The 19,915-nt window shown below is 40.6% G+C and overlaps 2 protein-coding genes across 2 annotated transcripts in view; one reads left to right on the forward strand and one right to left on the reverse strand.

Moving 5' to 3' along the window:
- AGPS (alkylglycerone phosphate synthase) overlaps positions 1 to 1,189 on the reverse strand; it is a 153,455-nt gene extending 152,266 nt beyond the window's left edge. The window contains exon 1 of the mRNA XM_066233671.1: positions 796 to 1,189. Coding sequence (XP_066089768.1) covers positions 796 to 1,121 — 326 coding nt within the window. The 5' untranslated portion in view covers positions 1,122 to 1,189. The remainder of the gene's footprint in view (positions 1 to 795) is intronic.
- The window catches only part of LOC136306882 (uncharacterized), an 80,143-nt gene continuing 61,368 nt past the window's right edge, over positions 1,141 to 19,915 (forward strand). The window contains exons 1-2 of the mRNA XM_066233672.1: positions 1,141 to 1,261; positions 10,295 to 10,426. The gene's annotated coding sequence lies outside the window, so the exon portion shown is untranslated. The remainder of the gene's footprint in view (positions 1,262 to 10,294; positions 10,427 to 19,915) is intronic.

The following is a 19,915-nucleotide window of genomic DNA, read 5'->3' on the forward strand; positions in this document are numbered from 1 at the left end:
GGAGTAAAAGAAGTAACAGATTTGGTGCAATCTCTGGCACATAGAAAGTACACACTAAACATTAGCAACCTTTTTTTTCACTCTCAAAGTTAATTCACGCTGACATAGCCACACCTCAGAAAATAGCGTCTCCTAGCATCTTCCATCAGAGCTTAAGATTTCTCCAAAAAGTCAGAAGTCAAGATCTTTCAGCTTCTGTTTACACAAGAGCTCTGTAGCTACCACCACATCCTAAAAATCACTGATATCTGAAGTGTACTGCTTCTTACCTACTACGCGGTTTCTTCCTTAAACGTCAAAGACCCTGTCCCTAAGCAAGAGGAAACCTACTCCACGAAAACCAGGCAGTTCCTTCTCCCGAGAACCACCACTTCCCCTCGCGCGAGTAAGAAGAAAGCCATCATCCAGTACAAACTTAAATCTCTTCGAAGGATCAAAATAGAACCCCTCCTACCCATTCCAAGATCTTGGCCCCCAAAGTATTAACTCAAGATAGAAAATGAATTCGTGGCATCAAGAAGCCAAGAAACAAGGTCTCCTTAAAACCTTCCCCAGTAAGAGTTCCTCAAGTCAGTTACTCTCAAATAGTGACCCAAACCCACCATTCCATCCCGCCCCCTTCCTAGCAGAGTCCAGGGTGTCGTCCACTCTCTCCTGAAAGAGATGGGTCGGTACTTTCAAGGACTGGGATGCTTCCGCTCACTCATGTCACCTCCCTTCCCACCCTGCCTGTGCCTCCCGCAGGGTGCGGCCTGGTTCCTCGCTGCCAATTCGCTCCACCGTGCCGCTACTCACCGCTTCTTGGGGATGGTGCCTGACTCCTGCGCCGCGGGAGTGGCCGTGGGCGCCGCCGTGGCAGCCGACGCGGCTCTCCGCGCTTTGCATTCATTGGTACTCAGAGCCTCCTGGGACCGGCCCAGAAGATGGCCCGACAGAACCCGTAGCCTCCGCCCCGCCCGGTCCCGGTCTGGGTCCCGATCCGCTGCAGAGTCGGAGCCCGGGCTCGTGCCTTTCTCGCCGGCTGCAGCCACCGCCTCCGCCATGGCTTCCGCCTTGTGCCGCTGCCCGGGACCGCTGGGCGCGGGTGAAAGGTCACTCAGAGCAGCGCCCGGCGCGACCATTCGCTGCGGCGCATCCCAGCAGCCACCGCGGCGACTGGGCGGCGGGTGCCAGGCGCCTGGAGCTTTACATTCTCAGCTCCCGCCCACCCGTCCGCCCGCCTCCGCAGTCACGCCTCGGATGGTGTGCACCTGCCTGGCAGGTGAGTTTGAATTGTCCCGGGACTGGCCCGGGTCGAAGTGGGCTGGGCCAGGGCGCAAGCCACGAATGTCCCCGAGTTGTCTAGGTAGTGTTCTCAGTGTGGCGTGGGCCTCTGGAGTAGCTTTGGGGACGGAAGCCTTGGAGTAAGAGGCGTGGGCGGTGCTGCTAGACCTGACAGAATCAGCTTCATCCCTTCCCTGAAGAAGCTCAGATATATACTGCTCCACCTCTGCCCCCACTCCCGGCAAAGTAGCTCAATACTGACTCGTTGCCTATAACCATTATAGCTATCAATTCCTCATCGCCTACTTCGTGCCTCCACAGTGCTTGAGGCTAGATCTCAAGTAAATAATCCGCATTTTACAGATGAAAAAATTGAAACTCAGAGTCATTAACTTGCCCAATGTCAGTCATGCGGTTAGTAAATGCTAAAGCTGAGTTGCAACCTAGGTTCTCTTTCCATTCCTCTCAGGCTGTTTTTTATTGCTACATAAAAAACTATTACCCAACACTATTCCAAAGACTTCTTGCTTATCTACAAATTGACTTCATTTCTGAAGAGTAGCACTTGGTGAAATTAGGGGGATCAGTTATGGAGCATTGTCCTCTGAGTGATTAGATTGCAGACCTAACCATCAGAAGTCAAATTCCTCTTTGCATAATTTGCAATTCAAAGATGTCTTGGGGCCTGACCAGGTGGTGGCGCAGTGGATAGAGCATCGGACTGGGATGCGGAAGGACCCAGGTTCGAGACCCCAAGGTCGCCAGCTTGAGCACGGGTTCATCTGGCTTGAGCAAAGAGCTCACCAGCTTAGACCCAAGGCCCCTGGCTCCAGCAGGGGGTTCCTCGGTCTGCTGAAGGCCCGCGGTCAAGGGCACATGAGAGAAAGCAATCAATGAACAACTAAGAAGTCGCAACGCCCAACGAGAAACTGATGATTGATGCTTCTCATCTCTCTCCGTTCCTGTCTGTCCCTGTCTATCTCTGCCTCTGTAAAAAAAAAAAAAAAAAAAAAAAAAAAAAAAAAAAAGATGTCTTGGGGATGGTAAGAAAAAACGTTACCATAAGGATTCCAAGCCCAATGAAGTCACCTCCTTTCTGAATAACCACTTTCTTTCTAACGCTGGCATTTGTGGGGAAAAAAAACATTTAAGGAGTTACATGACTAATATAAAAGAACTCTAATACTCTAAAAAATTCAGGCAATAGGAAGACTTGATTTGTATGCCAGATCTTTAGAGCTTAAGAGATAGTTCAGCATTAAATATCTAGTCTAGTTCTAGCATCAATGAGCCCAACTCCTGTTTAGCTACTGCTTGTAACTATTGTATTTTTCCTAGAAGTCATTGGCTATTTCAGATGGACCGGAAGTGAGGAAAAGGGACGGGAGGAGGAGTAAATTGCTGAGTGCTCTAAGGAGAAAGGCTCCTCAAGTTTAAGAGTTCAGCAACTTTAGTTATCAAGGTTCTCACACCCTTTCCAGATGTTACTAGAACGATGTTAAAACACCAACTAGTATCTTTGCTTGTAATTATGTCAAATTAGTAGATTTCTTGCCAAAATGCTATATAAACAATACAGAATCTTTCTGAAATGAGACGGGTCTGTTAGTTTTTGCTTAATTCCCAGAGAGCTCAATCTAACACCACTGGCATGCTTTAAATGTAAATATAGTTAACTGACTTATTCAGTCTTGTCCAAATTGAGGTATGAACAAGTTTCTTGCCAACTCTCAGGAGGCAGATTTATACATTTTGCAGAGATCAACAGAATAACAAAAATCCTTGATGTAAACCAAAATTGTGTACCAGTGGAAAAACTACTGATCTATATATTTCAAGTATGTATAATGAAAAACATATTGGCAGTAAAAAAAAAAATTGTAAGAGCCTATTATTTACCTAAGTCATTACTTTGTGCTATGAGATGCAAAAGTATTTAAACTGACTCAACTATGTGTTATAATCAGGCTAATTAGGAATTAAGCTATATATAGTATGTAAGGAAAAACTGTGATACTGTTGGATGGAATAAGTGTGATGTAGCTGACCTTGGTGAGGGATTTCCTACCTCTTCTTTGTACAAAAGCAAAGCCCCAGCAGAGTACCCTGAAATTTATTTCAAGCTACTTAAGAGGGACAAGTGTTTTACTTGAAGCATGGTCCTTTGAGATGCTTATGATTCCCACAAAAAGCAAAACCTCACTGAATGTCACATTGAAGAGGGCCTCAATAATCCTGTTCCCTCTGAGTCCTGGGAACACGTGGCCTTGATAAACTGGATCCCAATGGAGAGCTGACCACACGCACAGACAAGAGGGATGAACCATTGCCATAGGGACTTTTTTTTTCTTTTTTTTTTTTCTTTTTGTATTTTTCTTAAGCTGGAAACGGGGAGAGACAGACAGACTCCCGCATGCGCCCCACAGGGATCCACCCGGCACGCCCACCAGGGCGATGCTCTGCCCACCAGGGGGCGATGCTCTGCCCCTCCGGGGCATCGCTCTGCCGCGACCAGAGCCACTCTAGCGCCTGGGGCAGAGGCCAAGGAGCCATCCCCAGCGCCCGGGCCATCTTTGCTCCAATGGAGCCTTGGCTGCAGGAGGGGAAGAGAGAGACAGAGAAGAAGGAGGGGGGGTGGAGAAGCAAATGGGCGCTTCTCCTATGTGCCCTGGCCGGAAATCGAACCCGGGTCCCCCCGCACACCAGGCCGATGCTCTACCGCTGAGCCAATCGGCCAGGGCCCCCATATGGACTTTTAAATGGAGTGGACTTTATTTGTATTTATGACATATTTCTCTTCTAATATGAAGCACAAAACAAGTCTATAACCAGGATAGATTAACTGCTAAAATATGCACTAAATTTTTTTACTGTGCTGATTTTTATTACTCATCTTCAGAGCCACTGAGTGACCCATGAATAAGAGAATTTGTACATTTTTATGCACTTTTTATAAAAGTGAACCAAATCATAAATTATCACAGCTCAAATACCCACTAGTTCCCTTACACCCTCTCCCAATCACTTAACCCTCCCTACCTGGCAAAGGTAAACACTGTCCTGAGTTTTATGATATACATTTTCTATTTTTTTAATGATTTTAACAAGTAAGCATGCATTCCTTATTTGTTTGTATTTTTATATAAATGGAATCATAAAGTATTTTCTTTTGTGACTGGTTTCTTTCACTCAACATTATGTTTATGAGATTCATCCATATTGTTGTGTGTAGTTGTAGCACAATCATTTTCGCTTTTGTATGTACTCCATTGAATGCATATCCCAGGATTTATCTATTCTATTATTAATGGACATTCAAGTTATTTCCATTTTGTGTGTGAAGTTGCTATATACGTGTTTGCATATATCTCTAAGTAGACCTGTAGAAGAATTTTTGTTGAGTACACACCTAAGAGTGGAATTGAGAATTGCTAGGCCATTGAGTATACATGTGTTTAATAAATAATGAAATGCCAAACTATCTCCCAAAAGGATTGTACAAAACCAACTCTCCCAACAGCATATAATAACTCCCATTACTCTAACATCTGTTATTACCAGTCTAGTTAGTTTTAGCTGTACTATTTATGTTAGTTTTTATGTACTATTATCTTATTGTGGATCTAATTTGCATTTCCCTGATTACTAATGAGATCAAGTACCCTTTTTATGTTTGCTGGCCATTTCTATATCATTTGTGAATGTGTAATGAAGTCAGATCTCCTGTATTTTCCTCCTAGAAGCCTTACTGTTTTTCCTTTCACATTTACACCTACAGTTTACCTGGAATTGATTTTTGCATATGGCGTAGATCAAGTTGGGTTTTTTCCCTCCATATGAGTGTTTATCCAGTTGTCTCAGCACTACCTCTTAAAAAGATCTTATTCTACATTGTCACCTTTGTCATAAATCAAGTGTCCATATAACAATAGTCTATGTCTGGATTCTTTGTTCTATTCCATTTGTCCATCTAGCTTATGCCAGCAAAACACTGTTTTAACTATTAGATACATGTTCTTTTAAATCTTCCACATACAGTTATATCACCTGTGAATAATAACAATTGATTTCTTTCTTTACAATTCTTCTACTTCTTTTTCTTCCTTTACAAACCTGTACAGTACTTTTTTTTCTTGCCTTACCCAGCTGACTAGGACCTCCAGTAGAATGTTGAATGAAAGTTGTGATGATGGCACCCTTATCTCCCTTATCTTGTTCCTGATTTCAAAAGCATTCTTTGAAATGGGTTGCTTTTTTTTTTTTTTTTTTTTGTGGGTGAGATCAGTATTTTATTTTTTGTATTTTTTTTTTCTGAAGCTGGAAACGGGGAGGCAGTCAGACAGACTCCCGCATGTGCCCAACCGAGATCTACCCGGCATACCCACCAGGGGACGATCCTCTGCCCATCTGGGGTGTCGCTCTGTTGCGACCAGAGCCATTCTAGCACCTGAGGCAGAGGCCATGGAGTCATCCTCAGCGCCTGGGCCAACTTTGCTCCAATGGAGCCTTGGCTGCGGGAGGGGAAGAGAGAGACAGAGAGGAAGGAGAGGGGGAGGGGTGGAGAAGCAAATGGGCGCTTCTCCTGTGTGCCCTGGCCAGGAATCGAACCCAGGACTTCTGCACGCCAGGCTGACGCTCCACCACTGAGCCAACCGGCCAGGGCCGAAATGGGTTGCTTTTTTAAAAATAAACCTTATAGCTGATTAAGCAGCTCCCCTCCAAATCCTAGTTTGCTGACTTTTTATCATAAATGGATTTTGAGTTTTATCAGATTTTTTTTTTCTGCATCTGAGATGATTGTATGTTTTTCTCCTTTATTTTGTTAGTATGGTAAATTACATATATTGATTTTCCACAGTTCAACCAACCTTGTAATGCTGTCATAAACCCAACCTGGTCAGGTTGTATTTGCCTTTTTACATATTAGTAAATACAGTGTATTAAAATGTTGGCGTAAGAGTTTGTCTCTATGTTTATAAGTTAGGTCGATCTATTATTTCCTTTTTCTAATAGGACATGTCAGGCCTTGTTGGCCTCACAAAACAAGCTAGTGAGGACTCCTTTGTTTTCCAGTCTTAGCAAGATTTTATGTAAAACTGATCAGTACTTCATCTTTAAACGCTTGTTAAAATTCACCAGTCTGAACCTTGAGTATTTCATGGAAGGGTTTTTATTTACAGATTAAATAGTTTAATGCTATTCAGATTTCCTATTTCTACTTGTTTCAGTTTTTGACATTGTTTTTCTAACAGATTGCTTTATTTACATTTTCAAATTTATTGACAGTTTTTTCATAGTATTTTATATGATCATTTTAATGTCAATAGAATCTGTAGTATGTCCCACTTTTCATTCCCAACATTGGTTGTTTTGTTCTCTCTGTCTCTTTTTTTTAATAAGTTCAACAGGCACTAATCAATTTTATTACTTTTTAAATTTACTTTTTTTTTTTTTTAGATTGTATTTATTCATTATAGAGAGGGGAGAGAGAGAGAGAGAGAAGGGGGGAGGAGCAGAAAGCATCAACTCCCGTATGTGCCTTGACCAGGCAAGCCCAGGGTTTTGAACCGGCAACCTCAGCGTTTCCAGGTTGACACTTTATCCACTGTGCCACCACAGGTCAGGCCAATTTTATTACTTTTTAAAGAACCAGCTTTTGACTTTGTTGATCTTCTTGTATGTATGCTTTTTTAAAATTAATTTTTACTAAGATTCCTTATCATTTTCTATCTGCTAAGCTACCTTTTCTTCCCTAATGAATGCTTAGCTGACTGATTTCTTGGCCTTTTTAGTCTATATTTGCTTTCTGATACATGTGTTGAAGGCTAGAAATTTCTCTCTAAGCAATTAATTTTATTTAAGTTTTTTTTTTGTTTGTTTGTTTTTTTTTTTTGTATTTTTCTGAAGCTGGAAACGGGGAGGTAGTCAGACAGACTCCCGCATGCGCCCTACCGGATCCACCCGGCACGCCCACCAGGGAGTGACGCTCTGCTCATCCGGGGCGTGCTCTGTCGCGACCAGAGCCACTCTAGTGCCTGGGGCAGAGGCCAAGGAGCCATCCCCAGCGCCCTGGCCGTCTTTTGCTCCAATGGAGCCTTGGCTGCAGGAGGGGAAGAGAAAGACAGAGAGAAAGGAGAGGGGGAGGGGTGGAGAAGCAGATGGGCGCTTCTCCTGTGTGCCCTGGCCGGGAATCGAACCCCGGGACTTCTGCGCGCCAGGCCGACGCTCTACCACTGAGCCGACCGGCCAGGACCAATTTTATTTAAATTTTAATAGTATTTTCATTATTATTCAGTTCCAAGTAGTTTCCATTTGTATTTGAAAAAGATAAGTATTCTCTCTTGTTTTGGAGTACAGTGTTTCCAAATACAAACTTAACCTAATGGTTGTTTTCTTCCATTTTTTTCTATCCTAACTGGTATTTTGTCTACTTATTTTATCAGTTATTGAAATATGGTAAAAATCTCCCACTATTATTATGGATTTATTTTTCCTGCACTGCTAATTTTTTCTTTCTGTCCTTTAAAGCTATATATTAAATATTGAAAAATTATCTTTTCTGGATGAATTGAGCTTTCTATAGTTACCAGATATCCTCTTTGTCTATAATTTGTTTTAAAGTTTAGCTACAACAGCTGTGTGTGTATTTGTGTGTGTGTGTGTGTGTGTGTGTGTGCGCGCGTGCACGCACGCACACGTCTGGTCCTATTCTATAACTTTTACTCTTTATCCAAATATTTTAGATGTGTTTCTTGTAAACAGCATTTAGGTGTTTCTTTTAAGCAGTCTGAGCATAAAATCCTAAATCCATTTAGCCCATTTAAATTTAATTGACTTACTGATATTTCTGGCTAGGAGGAATAAATTAATTGCAGACAAACCTGGGTTTGAATATTGGCCCTATCAATGACCAGATATGTTGTCTTGAACTTGTCACATTAATATATGTGGGCTTGGCTCCTTGTCTATAAAGTTGGGATGGTAATGACCACTTCCCAAGTGTATTAAAGGTTAATGAATAAGAATATAGTAAACTCCAAATGCTATTATGGAAGTAGGAGTGAGTCTGATGTACGGAGACCAGTCTTTCTAGAAAAGATAATCCATAATAGTAGGAAAAGAAATAAGGTTAAATGGGTAATAGGAGACAAAATCATTAGAACATTGATAATGTAGCAGAATGGGAGCTATTATAAGTTCTTGATCAGGGAATTAGCATGACAAACATGGAAAGACTACTATTTTGGCCTGACTAGGTGGTTATGCAGTGGCTAGAGTGTCAACCTGGGACACTGAGGACTAAGGTTTGAAACCCCAAGGTCACCAGCTTGAGTGCCGGGTCACCAGCTGGAGGGTAGGATCATAGACATGACCCCATGGTTGCTGACTTGAGCCCAAAGGTCATTAGCTTGAAAGCCAAGGTCACTGGCCACTGGCTTGAGCAAGGGGTCATTGGCTCAGCTGGAGTCCTCCAGTGAAGGCACATGTGAGAAAGCAATCAGTGAACAACTGAAGTGCTACAGCTATGAATTGATGCTTCTCATCTCTCTCCCTGTCTGTCTACCTCTCTCTCTCTCTCACACACACACACACTCTCTCTCTCTCTCTCTCTCTCTCTCTCTCTCCAAAATAAAAATAAAACTACTATTTTGGAATTCATTCTCAAGTGGAAATCAACCTGTCTGGTGTTATCTGGGAACCTGTTGGCAGTTGTAAAAAAGAAGCTGTACCAGCAAATGATGAAGACCTAAAGAATTCCTACAAAAGGAGTTTATAGTATTTTTCAATAACAGGAAAGCATTGAATTATGATTAGCCACCTGCTCCAGTAAAGGGCACTGAGTTATCTGAAGAAGTAAAGATATTTAAAAGTGGCTGGAGGCCCTGGCCGGTTGGCTCAGTGGTAGAGCGTCGGCTTGGCGTGCAGAGGTCCCGGGTTCGATTCCCGGCCAGGGCACATAGGAGAAGCGCCCATCTGCTTCTCCACCCCTCCCCCTCTCCTTCCTCTCTGTCTCCCTCTTCCCCTCCCGCAGCCGAGGCTCCATTGGAGCAAAGATGGCCCGGGTGCTGGGGATGGCTCCTTGGCCTCTGCCCCAGGCGCTAGAGTGGTTCTGGTTGCGACAGAGCGACGCCCCGGAGGGGCAGAGCATTGCCCCCTGGTGGGCAGAGCATCGCCCCCTGGTGGGCGTGCCGGGTGGATCCCGGTGGGGCGCATGCGGGAGTCTGTCTGACTGTCTCCCCATTTCCAGCTTCAGAAAAATACAAAAAAAAAAAAAGTGGCTGGAAGTGGTTTCATGTTCTGTTGTAATACTGTTCTATTTCACAATCACACTAATGTATATAGATAGGATAAGGAGCAACTGACTTAATTAGCCAAATCATTGGGATAGAGTTTAAAGTGCTTTATATTTTTCTTATTGCTCTTCTAACCAACTTATTATACAATCTAAAGTTTCTCGATTACATCATATTTGAGGTAAAAATAATTTCTAACAGCCTACTTCTCATTTGTTGTAAAATGATAAATGTGCAAGTATTTTTTAAGTGAGAGGCAGGGAGGCAGAGACAGACTCCTGTGTGCACCCCAACCAGGATCCACCCCTACCAGGCAATGCTCTGCCGGTCTGGGCTGCTGCTCCATTGCTCAGCAACTGAGCTATTTTAGCACTTGAGGTGAGGCCATGTAGTCATCCTCAGCACCCGGGGCCAACTTTGTTCAAACCATTCAAACCATGGCTGTGGGAGGAGAAGAAAGAGAGATAGAGGGGGTTGGGGTTGGGGAGAAGCAGATGGTTGCTTCTCCTGTGTGCCCCGACCAGAATCGAACCTGGGACTTCCATATGCCAGCCAACTCTCTACTGCTGAGCTAACCGGCCAGTGCCAGTATGCAAGTATTTTTAAAATCCAATTCAAGTTACTTTTTTTTCCTTTGGAACACATAAAATCAAGATTTGATATTTATCAATACACTAACACAGTAAACATTTTCACTTTTAAGTTTTTTTAATTTTCTTTTTATTTATTCATTTTAGAAAGAGAGAAAGAGAAGGGAGGAGGAGCAGGAAGCATCAACTCCCATATGTGCCTTGACCAAGCAAGCCCAGGATTTCGAACTGGTGACCTCAGTGTTCCAGGTCCATGCTTTATCCACTGTGCCACCACAGGTCAAGAAGCTTTTAAGTTTTTAAGTAAACATAAACTTTCTGGTCTCTCGGATTCCTTTATAATATTAAAATTGAGACCAAAGAACTTTTATGATTATGTCTACTTACCTTCTTATCTATCTATATACTATATTAGAAATTAAAATTGAAAAGCATTTAAGATATTTCTTCATCAATTTATTTTAAACTAATAATGATAATCCAATTAACACCTTAACATAAATCTATTAAAAATATTTTCCATAAAAAAGTGGAGAATGGCCCTGGCCGGTTGGCTCAGCGGTAGAGCGTCGGCCTAGCGTGCGGAGGACCCGGGTTCGATTCCCGGCCAGGGCACACAGGAGAAGCGCCCATTTGCTTCTCCACCCCTCTGCCGCGCCTTCCTCTCTGTCTCTCTCTTCCCCTCCTGCAGCCAAGGCTCCATTGGAGGAAAGATGGCCCGGGCGCTGGGGAAGGCTCTGTGGCCTCTGCCTCAGGCGCTAGAGTGGCTCTGGTCGCAACATGGCGACGCCCAGGATGGGCAGAGCATCGCCCCCTGGTGGGCAGAGCTTCGCCCCTGGTGGGCGTGCCGGGTGGATCCCGGTCGGGCGCATGCGGGAGTCTGTCTGACTGTCTCTCCCTGTTTCCAGCTTCAGAAAAATGCAAAAAAAAAAAAAAAAAAAAAAAAGTGGAGAATGGAATTTCTTTACAGTTTTGCAAATCTCTTTAATATCTGGCATAATAGAAGACAGCTGGATTTTCATATTTGCTTCTGAATTCAATCTGTTAAGATATCATATGGCTTGTAACTACTGGAAGACTCCACTTTATACTTTTGAGAGAATGAGAGTGGAAACTACAGCTTCTTAGTCTTATTAAGAATATAGTTTTGCCATTGCTAACCCCCAGAAGGGTTTCAAGGACCCACAAGGGTTTTCAGACATCTTGAAAACTGCTGCTCCAGTATATTTCTATAGATGTCTACTAAAAACAACTGCTAGGGAAGCTGTAGATAACTGAATGCTAAAAGTAGCTACTGGTGTGGCCCCAAAGAAGGAGTATGCAATGCCACTAACAAAGTTGTCAAAAAATATTTAAGGCATAAAACTGTATTTTTATGTATTCTGAAATGTATTTATATTGTATTTATAAATATAAATATATGTATTTATATTCTTCTGAAATATATATTTTTTAATTTTATGCGATCACATTTTGAAAGTGATTCCTTCACGATTAAGTCAAATATCCAAATCCACCTTGTATGTGAACAGAAATATAACTCTTATAAATGGAGTAAATAAATTTAGTGTCACTTTTGTGACATAACTCGATTAAGTTACTTTGTTAAATCATGCTCATTCCCATTTTAGGCTTACAAAGTTATGTTTATCATTGCATTTAGATTAGTGGTAAGTAGTTAATAAGATGTCCTAGAGCAAATTGAAAGCTATTTTGAATCAGATATTTAAAATGACAAGTTAACCCCCATGTATTTGTTTTCCTGTACCCATAAATTTGCTACTGAAAGAAGCAGTATCTATTTTTGAAATCTACTTTTTATAATTTTGAAATAGTAAATGACTGTATTTTCAAGCAAAGATAGATGGTAGCTTCTTCATGTTCTTTTTACTCTCTTCCTTATTTTTTTCAAGACTCCCCCACCCCATTTTTCTTTCTTTTGGACCTATATTTTTTCTTTTCTCTGTTTCAGATTGGGTCAGTATAATAATGCAGGGTTAGATTATAATAAAGCATGTGACCTAATGGCAATAGATATCTTCTTATCAAAAATAGACTAACACTCAAAAGTAGCTCTAAAATCAGTAACCTGTGCAAACTAAAGAATGATTATTTCGGTATAATAGAAGGAATATAGAGCAATGGAAGTATTCATGGTCAGTAAATTGAACAATAAAATTGGTCCGTGAACCAGTAGACAAAGTTGTGGAAAGACAACTAAGGCTAATGCCAGGAGCACTCCCTAGGAGTCATCAAAGCAGAAAACACACCCCAAATTAGCCCTTTGTAGAATCACTGATAGCCAGACTGCAAGGCAGGAAGGTGTGAACAGTCAAAGGGGGCCAACCAAATCTGCTAATTTCTTGGCTTTTTGAAATATGCTCTTTAAGGACATTGTCTGACCCTCTAAATATTGTTCTCAAAATATATCCTTAATCATCTTATTTTAAGCTGTGTGCAAAATAATGGTGTTTGTGAAAGTATGAAATAATTTTTTATATCTGTTTTGAAGGCATTCAAATATCAGGGACTGTGAACACATTCATTTCTTATTTCTATAAAAAATACAGAAGTTACTGGTTTAAAAGTAATATTCTCGTTTGCTTTTACGTGATGGGGGTAGAGGGGACAGAGTTGAAATTTACATTACTGAAACTTTATTATAGTTAGTTCTAGCACTTTATTTTTATGATAAGCATATGATAGCAGCTTTTACATCCGTTCATTTAATGACATTTCAGGTTTGAAGAAGAATTTGCCTGTGTAGGGTAGGATCACGGGATGAGCCCCAGGAGAGCAGGCAGGAGGCTGGCAGAGGGATGAACATCAAGGAATCTCCTGCAGGGAAGCAGTACACCAGCTGAAAAAACATGATACCAGATGCAATAATAAACAGGGAAAGGTCTAGGCCCCACAACAGCCCAGGGCTCTACAAAAGGGAGGTGAAGGTATTTGAATGAACCACTTTCTGTGCTAGTTCTGGGTGGTACTTATAAAGCACTAAAGGTCAGGAAAATCAGCCTTCATTGGCTACTCACTGAGCTGCCCTTTAGCACCTTAGCTACAAGTACATTTGTAGTCATAGGAAGCACCATCCCTAAACATAACTTTCTAAAGACTACTCCATTATTGAGGGAATTTATTATAACCAACCTATAGATTGTCCAGTTACCTAACAGATCTTATAATGTCAAGAAAAACATTGTAGAAACCCAGAATTCAGGATATGAAAACATACAATCACCATAAAATTGTGTGAAAATTCAGTTTTACCCTATAAAAACAATAAAATTTAGGTTGATGACCAGTTATGCAACTTGCCTAAAATAAACGTATTTCAGCTAAGTTGCATTTTCCATAGAACCAGTTGTGAGAACAGCAGGTAAGCTCCTGCTTCCCAGCTTTGAAGTGAGATTGTTAATACCTTGTCTTATGGAAGAATATGATGTTCTGGATTTGCATTCAAACAATCCCCAGGATAGGCAGTGATCAGGGAGGCAGCAAGAAGATTAGAGAATAAATCAAACAAAATTGGCCATGTTGTCCGTGAGGGCAATTTGACTGTAACATCTGTCACTCCACTGATCTCTGAGGTTGATTTGGTTGATCTGGCTGGCTAGGCAACTGTCACCTTCCTCCCTCACCAGTCCATGTGTCCCCTCCGAAAGCTGCATGCTCTGTTGAAGAGGATGACCTTCTCAACAGAGGAGAGGACTGACTGTTCTTTGGGCAAGGGTATACAACTAACTGCTCTCCCTTGCTAGAACCTCCAAGGTTCTGGGTAGAACAAGCTCTCAAGGTCAGATGTCAGAGAATGTAAGGTAGTCAAGCTTCCAAGACTCCGGACACATCAGAAAGAGGTGCTGCATGGGCAGTCTGCCTTTCTTAAAAAAAAAAAAAATTGTCCATATTAAAGCTGGGTGATGGCTACATGGAGGTTCATATCCTCTCTAGTTTTGTTTATGTTTCAAACTTTCCATAATAAAAAGTTTAAAAATTATATTTAAAATTTTAACTTTGCCTTTTTTATTGCTATTTCAAAATAATCAATGCACATTTATAAAAAAGTCTAGAAAGGATGGTAAAGAGTAAAGAGGGGGAAAATCTAGTATGCATGACCTTTTCCAACACTCAAATATCACATACAATAATAATGTCACTCTATAAAGGCAAATTTATCAGCAGTCCTAGCAGCCTCAACTAATCCTTAACTTTAATGACATGATTTCGCCAGTATTGAATGAAGCTGGTATTTCCTCATGTTTGTGAAAGTGAGGGATGCTAAAAATGGCTATAAAATACATTGTGCTACTTAACCATCCAGAAGTTGTGGTAATTGCAAGTTCAGGTTAACCAATGTGAATAAATAGATACCTTAGATTAATGTGTTTATCCTCCATGGTTTGAATGAACTCTGTCAGGGAACCAAGGCATCATCAGGTCAATTACTATCTGTAGTAGCTTTGTAAAGTACCTTGTAAAAGCACTGAGGAGCCATTACTGCCTGCAGAAACAGCAAGAGAGGTCATTTCTTCAACTTAACATAAAGCCCGTATCTCACATTTTAATACAATTGTACTGTATTAGTTATCTATTGCTGGTTAACAATCATCCCAAAAATCTCATTTCCTTATTGCAAAGGTCTCACCATAGACTGCCTGAGTGTGCTCATGACGCGGCAGCTGGTTTCCTATGGGGAAAGTGACCAGAAAGAGAAAGAGAACAAGCAAATGAGAAAGTACCCAAAATAGAATCCACAGTCATTTAAAATCTAGTCTTGGAAGTAATACAACCAAACCTAGTACATTGTGGGAGGGGAACACAAGGATGTGAATACCAGGAGGCAGGGATCATTGGGGACCATTTTGGAGGCTGGTTACTACATGTAGAATACAAAAAAAGAAGTAATTCTTAAATATTAAAGATAAGCTACATGAAAATGGATTTGCAAGGATTGTCTTTAAGTGAAATTGGACTCTAATCCATCTGGGAGAATTTTGTTACTAAAGTAACGAGGGAGCCAAATGATAACTTCCAATCATGTAAGACTTTCAAAATACCTTTACACTGTAGATCTCTCTGTATAAAAGCAGAGTACCCCATCAAGCACTTAAGCCAGGGGATTACTGAGTTTATCTATTCAGAGCTGAAAAGAACTACAGTAGAATTGCTGCTAAACTCTGTTTCATCCCCATTGTTTCCAAATGGAGTCATGCATGCATCTGCCAAAGCTCAGTTCCTGGTTTCTAGTCCCATTCCTGGTGGACTTCAATCTTATTTTACCAAAAAGCTATAGTCTGGCTTTTTTGTTGATTTGTAATTTTCACCATCCCAGCCAAAGAATCATGGTAGAAGAAAAAGAAAATACAGTATATAGTTTTTGCCTTCAACAAACTTAAAATCTTTATAAATTGGCCGTCCCTAGTTATCCCTAGACCCTGATTTATACATACCAATTTCTAAGTTATGCTACAGTCTCTTTCTCTGGATTCATCACTGATTCAATGCTTATGTGTTGGTTTCCAGCACTTGTAGTTTTGAAAAAATATTTTAGGGTTTCCTACCATACTTTGAGAAGGCAATTCATCATTGCAAATAACTCAGCCCAATAACGTAATATGTGGATAAACCATTGAAATAATAGATAAAGTCTATAGTCTACCTGAGAATCATTTTTTCAATGATGATGCTGATTAGATTATAATAAAGCATGTGACCTAATGGCAATAGATATCTTCTTATCAAAAATAGACTAACACTCAAAAGTAGCTCTAAAATCAGTAACCTGTGCAAACTAAAGAATGATTATTTCGGTATAATAGAAGGGAAAAAGATGAGTGACATTTTTTCACTTTCATAATAGCTATCATGAAAGAAATGGGCTTTATAATAATTTTACTCATTGGTAAAGGGGAGATAATCGTTTTTATAATTGGTTGAATAATAGATTAACTCTCTTTTCTGGAAAGAGTTTGATGCATATGACTATTCATTCTGAGTCTAATAGTCATTATTAATCATTATCTCCTCTCAACCCAACAGTACTCTCAATATCCTATAATTCTAAAGTACAGATTCCTTTTTGAATCTTCTATTGATGTTATCAGAACATGTGGAATTAAATTGTTGTCACATATTTTCTTCTTGTCAAGATAATTCATTTGTATCTCTTCAAAAAAGGATTTTTTTCTAGTACCACTCTAAAGAATATAGTTCCCAAAATTCATACCCAAAATTAAAATAAAATATTTGTTACTCTTCAACAGAGAGTTTATTCTGGTTCATTCTCTATGAGTTATTAGGTTTACACAGCCAAATTATGTGGGTTTTATTTTAGGTTCACTTTAGTAGATACTTTTTCCCAGGGAAAAACTCTTGTTGATCCTAGCAGTAGGTCTAATTCCTTTCTAATGTCTTTATTTTTAAGAACTCCCACAGACTGCCTTAATGTTGACCTTGACCATAGATAGAAGTTTATTCTAAATGATGATGATGATGATGATGGTGTGTGTGTGTGTGTGTGTGTGTGTGTGTGTGTGTGTGTGTGTGTGAGAAGTGGGGGGCAAGAAGGGTAGTACAGAAAATAAATCTTGTTTTAAACAAACATGTAAGAGAAGCCTCAAATGCTCACCAAAGAATAAATGATTAGTAGCAGATTCTTTCATAAGAGCAAATTTTGAAAGTCCAGAAATAGAGAAACCATAAGAATACCAGGCACCTAAAAGAGGGTTAGGAGAGGTCAGGCAGAACATACCTACATCCAAGATCAGTCTTTTGTTCTATCCAAGTTCTACCTTAAGGCAGACCTCCCCTACAATGACTCCCATAGCAATTAAAATGAATGTATTTATATGTTAAAAAAGAAACTAATTTTACAATATTTCAGGGAATTGTCCCTGATACCTAGGCAAGACTTGAGAATGAATTAACTAAGAGTAACATAAAGGATGGTTGTCCTTTAAGATGAGAGACAGATAAAGAAGAAATGAGGTATTATCTAAATGGATCTAGATGTTAACAGAAAAGCATTCTCAAGTCATACATATTAAAAGGGGAGAAAGAAATATCTCGCACATACTGCCAAACAGGGAAGGAAAAGTAATTAAACCATGTAAAGATAATTGGTGGGGTTTTTTGGGGGGGTGACAGAGTCAGAGAGAGGGATAGATAGGGACAGACAGACAGGAAGGGAGAGAGATGAGAAGCATCAGTTCTTCGTTGTGGTGCTTTAGTTGTTCATTGATTGCTTTATCATATGTGCCTTGACTATGGCACTACAGCAGACTCAAGCCAGTGACCTTGGGCTCAAGCTGGTGAGCTTTGCTCAAACCAGATGAATCCATGCTCAAGTTGGTGACCTAGGGGTTTCGAACCTGGGTTCTCAGCATCCCAGTCCAATGTTCTATCTACTGTGCCACCAGCTGGTCAGGCGATAATTGGTCTTTTTTATTTGTTTTTAATTTATTGACTTTTTTAAAGAGAGAGAGGGAAACATTGATTTATTGTTCCATTTATTTATGCATTCATTGATTGATAATTGTATGTGCCCTGATTGGGGATTGAATCCACAACCTTGGTGTACTGGGATGATGAAAACTACCCAGTAGTTTTCAACAGCCTGTCCACCAGAAATGCTGGTCTGCGAAAGAGTTAACCACACAATGACTATAGACTATACTCCTCTTATGACATCATGGAGGTTAACCTGTGGACTGGCACAAAATTTCTGGCTGACCGGTGCTTGAAAATCACTGCACTAACCAACTGAGCTAACCAGCGAGGGCTTTTTGGTGTTTTGTTTTTTTTTATGGTTTCTGTATAGTGGTTGTTTTATTCCCAAATTTTATAAAATAAATTAATTAGATACCACAGCTGGTCTTGATTTGAAGTAGAATAAAAAGCCAAACTCTTTGGATCAGTGATAGAAATGGCTGGTATATATAAATATTTTTAATTGCTGAGTGTATTTATCATGAGAACCTGATAGTATACACACCACTATAATTCTGCCCCCTTGAAAACTCCTATTGCCCATTAATTTATTAAAGGTTCTGAAATTTCTCTTTCTTTCTCTCTCTCTCTCTCTCTTTAGAAAGAGAAAGCAGGAAAGGGAAGTGCAGGAAGCATCAACTCATAGTAGTTGCTTCTCATATGTGCCTTGACTGGAAAAGCACAGGGTTTCAAACCAGAGAGCTCAGCATTTGAAGTCGACACCCTCCCCTGTGCCATCACAGGTCAGGCCTGAAAATTCTTTGTGACGTTGTTTAAAACAGTGTATTTACTCATAGAATGGTCCCCCTCAAACACCTATTTTAGCATTTTAGGATACACTGGCATAAACTTTAAGGTCCTACAGAGCAAGTGCTCAAGATCCATAAAAACAATACTAGCACTCAAAGGACAGTGATCACTGGTAAATCCTTCTGTGAATGGTAACCCAAAGTGGTTGGTCTGAAGTTTAAATTATTAATGCCCTGAATGAAGGTCAGAGGATCATGTTTTTAACATTTAAATATGATACTTAAACTAAATTGATGTTGTAAAAACTTTTTCTCATAGCTATAGGTAAATTCAGCCAACTGGGCAGAATTGAGCCTTTTAACTAGACTTAGAAAGCTTATTGCACACACAAACTCTCACATGTACACATATAAACTTAGTGTTTCTAAACATGGAAGCCATATCTAGATGAGTGACCAAAGTTTGTGAGCTTGCTGATTCCCAAGGTGAAAGAACAAGAATCCAAGATAATACTGAAACAGTCAACAAATAGTAGCATAAAAAAAAGCAAGGAGTTAGTACTTTTTAAGATGAGGGTGGTGTACAGATTTAGAACATTAGTAAGCCTGACCAGTGGTGGCACAGTGGATACAGCATCCACCTGGAACACCGAGGCCTAAAGTCACCAGCTTAATCTTGAGGTTGCTGGCTTGAACCTGAGGGTACCAACACAATCCCAAGGTCGCAAGCTTGAGCCCAGAGTTGCCAGCTTGAGCCCGAGGTCACCACCAGTTCAATCCCCAGTCAAGACACATGTGAGAAACAATCAATGCACAACTAAGTGGAGCAACGAGTTGATACTTCTCTTTCTTTCTCTCTTTCTCAAAAAAAAATGTTGTTGAAAGGAAGGAATTTAGCTATCTCATCACAGTGAAAGGATTCTGATGCTTCCCAATGTATCCCTATTTTCTTACTTGAGAGAATGAAGTTTGCTGTGGTAGGAAAGTCGTGTATGGTGGAGGATGAGAGGCTTAGCAGCTCTGCTTTGTCTTTGACATCTAACCTGAATCGGCAACAGCACGATAGACAGAATGGGATTCAGAAGTGGAAAAAGTGTCATAGTTGTATAAAATGGACAGATTATCTCCTACCCTAAATTTCATGAATAATCTTCATATCCTCTTTCACCTTTTTTATCCAGAAAAAGAAAAGAATTGTCTTTGTGCATTTATTCAGTTTTTTAGAAAGTGACCTTCTAAAACTGCATCTCTGGCATGTTCTGAGTGGTTGTAAGCATCTTGGGGGTGTTCAGCTAACGGTGATAAAGAAGCTTAGATGAAGAGCACAAAGTCACACTACGAGTTAATAAGGTCGCCTGACCAGGTGGTGGCGCAGTGGATAGAGCGTCGGACTGGGATGCGGAAAGACCCAGGTTCGAGACCCCGAGGTCGCCAGCTTGAGCGCGGGCTCATCTGGCTTGAGCAAAAAGCTCACCAGCTTGGACCCAAGGTCGCTGGCTCCAGCAAGGGGTTACTTGGTCTGCTGAAG

Source organism: Saccopteryx bilineata, chromosome 5, assembly GCF_036850765.1.
Source record: "Saccopteryx bilineata isolate mSacBil1 chromosome 5, mSacBil1_pri_phased_curated, whole genome shotgun sequence".
Classification (NCBI taxonomy): domain Eukaryota; kingdom Metazoa; phylum Chordata; class Mammalia; order Chiroptera; family Emballonuridae; genus Saccopteryx; species Saccopteryx bilineata.